The sequence below is a fragment of the Amblyomma mixtum genome, chromosome 5 (genome assembly GCF_055824585.1).
Source record: "Amblyomma mixtum isolate Tamu chromosome 5, ASM5582458v1, whole genome shotgun sequence".
NCBI lineage: Eukaryota > Metazoa > Arthropoda > Arachnida > Ixodida > Ixodidae > Amblyomma > Amblyomma mixtum.
Genome location: NC_143016.1, coordinates 52673404 through 52679000, shown reverse-complemented (window position 1 = coordinate 52679000; position 5597 = coordinate 52673404). Strand labels below are relative to the sequence as shown.

The window sequence follows — 5597 nt, the reverse complement described above, 5'->3', positions numbered from 1 at the left end:
CCCATCTGTGGACACAGGCGCATAGTCTAACAGAACTGTACCACTCATGCGGCAAACGCCATTCTGATTTCATGAAGGTTAAGCAACACTTCAAGCTCATACGCGAGTACCCGCTCCAACTTTGGAGCGACTGCCAGTCCATTCTGCCTGCGACCACTTTAGCACAGTACCGGGACATCACAGCCTATGGCGCATCTTTCGAAAACTCAGCGGCAAAGGGAAGGGTCTTCCTCTCCTCACTGAGCTTTTCATGAAAGCAGATCCGGCTACGGCTGAGAAGGACGTCAGCACATTTTTCTTGCATGCTTTTCTTATTCCTCCCACTCCTCCAGACTCTCGCGTCATCCCGGAATCGGAACTGATGCCGGTCAGGGTCCGACATCAGCATGGAAGAATGCTCACCGCTACAAAACAGCGCAGCCCTCGCTCTGCGCCCGGCCACGATGGAATAACGTGCAAGGAGCACCGGAGTCGTGCACAGGAAGCTTAGGATGCTCCTTTGGAGGTAATTAACGAACTCTGGATTTCACGAACCTTTTCTAATGGACTTAAACTCTCTTACTTACCCAATACTAAAACCCAGAAAGGACCCGAAGCTTCCTATCAGTTTTTCTCTATTCATCTCCTTTCTTCATTATATTTTTAATTTTTCTTCACTATGGTTGCAGCTGGAGCGACGCTCCTCCGAGCTTACCCGACCTTACCCGAGCTTCCTCCCATTGGTTGCAGCTGGCACGACGCTCCTCCGAGCTTACCCGACTTAGTCCGAGGCTTCACCCCCAGACAGGATGGTTTTTTTCGCTCGAGCGGCTTCATTTGAGCGCACTAAAAACGAAACTTATCAGCGAAGGTGGCAAGCATCGGATCAACCCCAACATGCGCGCCTCACTCCATATCGGGCCGAACACCATACAATCTGAAAGCGGACAGATCAGAGTCTTAGGTTTGCCCATCGCCAGCTGTCCCCTCAATTTGTACAAAAGGCATAACTGACTGCACACCATATTTTGACCCTCTAACAAGTGCAGGGGAGCAAGTCAACATGCCTGCTGTACCCTTGCAATGCATATTCCCATGAAAAAGATCTTATATGGTGCCTTCATTTATATGTTCTCTCTCACGCACATAAATAACACCGAAAACATTCACAGGTCGCAGGACTGAAGGAAAGACCACGATAGGTTTACCACTATTGAATCTGCTTGGTAATCAGGCAAGGACGGTATTGTCGTTGTAAGTATGCTGAAAAGTTGCTAACTTCAAAAATAATCAGACACAAGTAATAAACGCTTTGCGACACGTTTTATTTCTGGAAAAAGGAGGAATCAGCAGAGATCACAGCTCCCTCATTTCGGTTAAACAGGGTGTCGCTCGCCACACCTCAAGTGTGCCATGGTCTCCACGTGCTCTAACCGTAAAATCCTGCACGAACAAAAGAAAGAAGAAAAGAAGTATGAGTGAACATTTGTGAACACATTACTACCGAGTTCGACATCACTTAGCGGTCGGAATTAATACAGTCGGAATTAATATGAATGTGATTCCATCAGGGAAAGCCTACGGGGATTAAATACTCTATCAAAGTTGGTCTGCAAGAATACCGAGCAAATTACATGACAACAGCTGGCTCCTTCCATTATATTGGAGATTGAGGGATCTTCACAACGAAAATATTTATTGGCTTTGGTCGGCCGAAACGAAAGCGATGACTTTCATATTGATGCTGGCTGTACAGTCAGAGCCAATATTATGGTGGTCATTTTATGCTAAACCGACTCGGATGGAGCGCTTTACCGCAGCTGATTTTCAAGCGGAGGCAAAACCAAATATATGAGAATAGCTGACTACTTGGTTATTCTTATTGTTAGTCGCTACTTTTGCTAAAGAGAAAGTGATGGCCGCGGTTGAAAAAAATATTTGTCAGGCTCACCCCCCCCGCGAATGTGACACCTTCATTTTGATTCCGACGTTATGGTGCCGTGCAAAGGCTCCTTTAAAAGTACTTTTCCTTCTTTTTCAATTTGTTCGTTGCCGCGCAGGACACGCCGCTCCCCATTAACAGCATTGTCTTACTTTTTCTTTGAAATAGAATCGTTAGCAATGACCGTGCACTTGTTCATTGCAGTGTCTTCCTCGCTGGACAAGCTAGCCGTGAATTATGCACGAGTGTGTCACGACGACAATTCACTTGTCAGGGTCACAGGAAATGAGCGCTTCTTGCTTATGACAATAAGCCTGTACTGCACGTTTGGATAAACGTTTTAGCTATACAGACGTGCCTTCGAGAGAAAAATGACTCGAAATAATTGCAGGCTGTGGTTGTCTTAACGCAAAAGCAGTATGACATACCACGTCAAGTTTTTAGTTGCGAATGGACGCCAAGGCAACGCGGCCATGATCTCAGGTGTAACATTTTGTATTAGGATCAGTGCTTATATTGTTAGGACCCTTATAAATTTTGTTTGATCTAAAGAAGAGGTTGGTCCAGTGGCGTGTTTTTAAAGCTAAAAATAAACCAAACCTCAATTGACAAATCATTACTTGTATCTCAAAACGAAATGTGCTGTGCAATGAAAATTTTCATCATCAGCACCATCACAGGCCGATCTGATTCTTGCGCAGGGAACAGGCCTATGCCAGTGATATACAGCTACCCAATGTCTTGCGCCAGCGTAAATCCTTACACACCCATCAATTCTGGACAAAAGCACATTTGAGCAGGAACCCGTTTACGTACGCAATTTTTCATATATTGTAAGATTTCACTATAACAATCAATATATCCGCAGATCACCCGACGGCAGTCGTGCATACTTTTTCTATTGACGTTTCTGCTATCATCAAATGCGTTCCCCATTGCTTTTCCAAGGCAGTCTTAACTGGTCGTTGCGATCGATGGAAACACTTTAAAAGAAAGATTTTGCTACCTATCAGAAGAACCGACCATTACCTACGATATTTCATAACTGTTTCTTACAATTTTCTCAGAAAGTTGGACATGCGGCCTCAATTTCCCCAGTCTAATCTCTTCACCGAAATCTCTGGTGCTGTCGGCCGTCAAAATTTTTATTTCCGCCTAGTATACCGGGTGTTTCATCTAAGACTTTGCACAATTTTTAAAAATGGGTTTCTTGAGTTAAAAGAGCGCCTTTTTCAGCATAGCATTGTCTGTGGTGTAGTATATCAGAATACAGCTAAGACGTGCTAACTAGCAGGCTGATTAACTAATATTGAATAGTTAACTTTATAACTGCTACTGTTAGGCTCCTTGATTATTGACAGGCTTGTAGCCCACCGTAAGTAATGTCCATATCAGTTTTTAGAATTTAGAAACTGCGGTTACCCTCGGCGCAGTGGCCCATTAAGTTTTGGCTACATCGCGCCAAAATACATGTGCTTTCGAGAAGCTTGCAGGCAAACCAACCTCCCCAGTGCACACTTGCGATGAATTACACGCCTCTCATTACTAAGGAGCCTAACAGCAACAGTTAAAAAGTTAATTCAGTTTTAATTAACCAACCTGTTAGTTAGCACCTTTTATCTGTATTCTGATTCACTACACCACTGACAATGCTATGCTGAGAAAAAAAAAAACACTCTTCTAACTCAGAAAGCCTATGTTTAAAAATTGTGTAAAGTCTTCAGTGAAACACCCGGTATAAAGAACTATAATATGTGTCATTGTTTACCAGCTAGCGCGCTTTTTTGTTCCCAAGTAAATCGCTACCAGGTTGCTCTCCTCAAAAAGTGTCTTTCACTCCCGTGTGCATGAAAAGAAAGAATAGAACAGCGACTCTCACCCCTGACACACCATGTGCCACCGCAGGGCTTGGGGCAGCACTCGAGTCCCTGGAGGGCGCACTGGTACGGTGTGCAAGTGGAGAAAGCGCAGTCACTGATCTGGCCTTGGGTGCTGGGACAGATGCCCCTCACGGGAGCCGAGGCCGCGCACAGGAGCAGCAGGACGGTCAGGGCAGCGACGGCGTTGCACTTCATTTCGAACGACAGGATCGTCTGGAATCGCTACCTTTTGGCCTCGGCAGGATGCGTCTACGAGTCTCTGACTGCGCCCCTGTCAACTAGCTGCTCTTATATGCCGGCGCCATGGGGGTGGAGACCGGTTTGTTTTGGCTGTCTGAAGTGCTGAACAGGAAAATCCGCAAAAAAGAGCTCTGACTTAATTGAACATTACTTATGGATATTATTTTGCAGTGTAAAGGTTTGTTTCCCCTGCCGCCACGTGTGGAGGCATTGACTTGTTTGCTTGTAATTCGCATGCACAAAAATAAGGAATGGTTTTCTTGGTACCGTCTGGTGGCAATGTTTTGAGCACACTTTCGTTTCTTGATCTCACGTTTCTTTGAGCGTGAGCGAGTCGACAGGAGTGGAAAGGAGGGGGAAACATTTCTTGCTCAGAAACCTCGGTCTCCTTGAAGCAGTGGCCTTCAGTATGGTTTCATCGAACGGTTTGCTCGCTAATTCGGGGAGTTTCCCAGCGTTGGTCAGTTACCTGAGGTGTGCCTTTCGTGATGTAAGCGGGATCGAAGTAACTAAATAAGCGGGATGAATGCTGTAAAAATTATATGTTTTCTCTGCACGCGAGGCGAAAAGGTAGACAGTCGTAAATTTACTATTTAAGTAAAGATCTGGTAAAAGTTTAGGCAGAAATAAAGAAAACACAACGAATTAATGACACTTGTGCTATACAATATTGCTTGTGAAGAAACCTCGTTGAGTTCTTTAGTTTATAACTTAGTAGTAACAAACAAGTGTGAGTTCGTTAAAAAACACTTTACTCATAATCAGCCACCTGAAGTGAGCCAGATTTCTATATTGTTTCCTCCGCCAATAATAAAGTTTTTCACCACCACCATCTATCCTGTTTTTTGTTGTTACTTGCAGAGCGGTACACACAGTGGGAGAATAAGAAAAAAAAAATAGGGGCAATACATGTAAAATACACTAACAGAAAGCCAGAACAGATTAAAAAAAAAAGATACCGACGACATGTCATCCATACAAGGCAGCTCTGACTGAAACGTAACTGATGTTTCTTCAGCACAGCTTTCGCTCTCATTTGTTGAGGATACCGCAGCTTATTTTTCCATTCTTAGCCTCAAAATCAGCACGGAGAAGAAGGCGAGAAAAACCAGTTAATTATGCGCACACCGTCAGTGAATGAAAAAGGGAAAATAATTTTTGCCAAAATTCTATAAACTTGCGAAAGCAGAATTGCATGAACGCTATCGACGACGATAAAGACAGAAAATTCTTTGTCTGTGTCTTCGCGCCGCAGATGGAGGTTGATGGAGACGGCGACATAGAGTTTCTTACTATTACCTAGAGGGAAAGCTGGCGACCCCTCTATGGGAGTTTGCATGGAGACCCCTCGAGGCCACTTCAGCCACCATGGGCGCTCAAAGCATCATGGGGCGGTGAGCTACCGACTGCAGGACTACAACTTTTGGCCAAAAAATAATAGAAAAATAAAGCTGTTAGATAACTACGAATGTCCTAACATTTAATATCTTGTCTAATGATTGCAACAAACGAGCAGAAAAGCATTTAAGTGCAAAGTTTGCCCAAAATAAGAGATG

At 44.3% G+C, this 5597-nt stretch overlaps 1 protein-coding gene across 1 annotated transcript in view; it reads left to right on the top strand.

Annotated features, from left to right (window-relative positions):
• LOC149342165 (uncharacterized) overlaps nucleotides 1–4083 on the top strand; it is a 20737-nt gene extending 16654 nt beyond the window's left edge. Inside the window, exon 5 of the mRNA XM_089546760.1 lies at nucleotides 3827–4083. Within this exon, the coding sequence (XP_089402886.1) occupies nucleotides 3827–4083 (257 nt within the window). The remainder of the gene's footprint in view (nucleotides 1–3826) is intronic.
• The last annotated feature ends 1514 nt before the right edge of the window (nucleotides 4084–5597 follow it).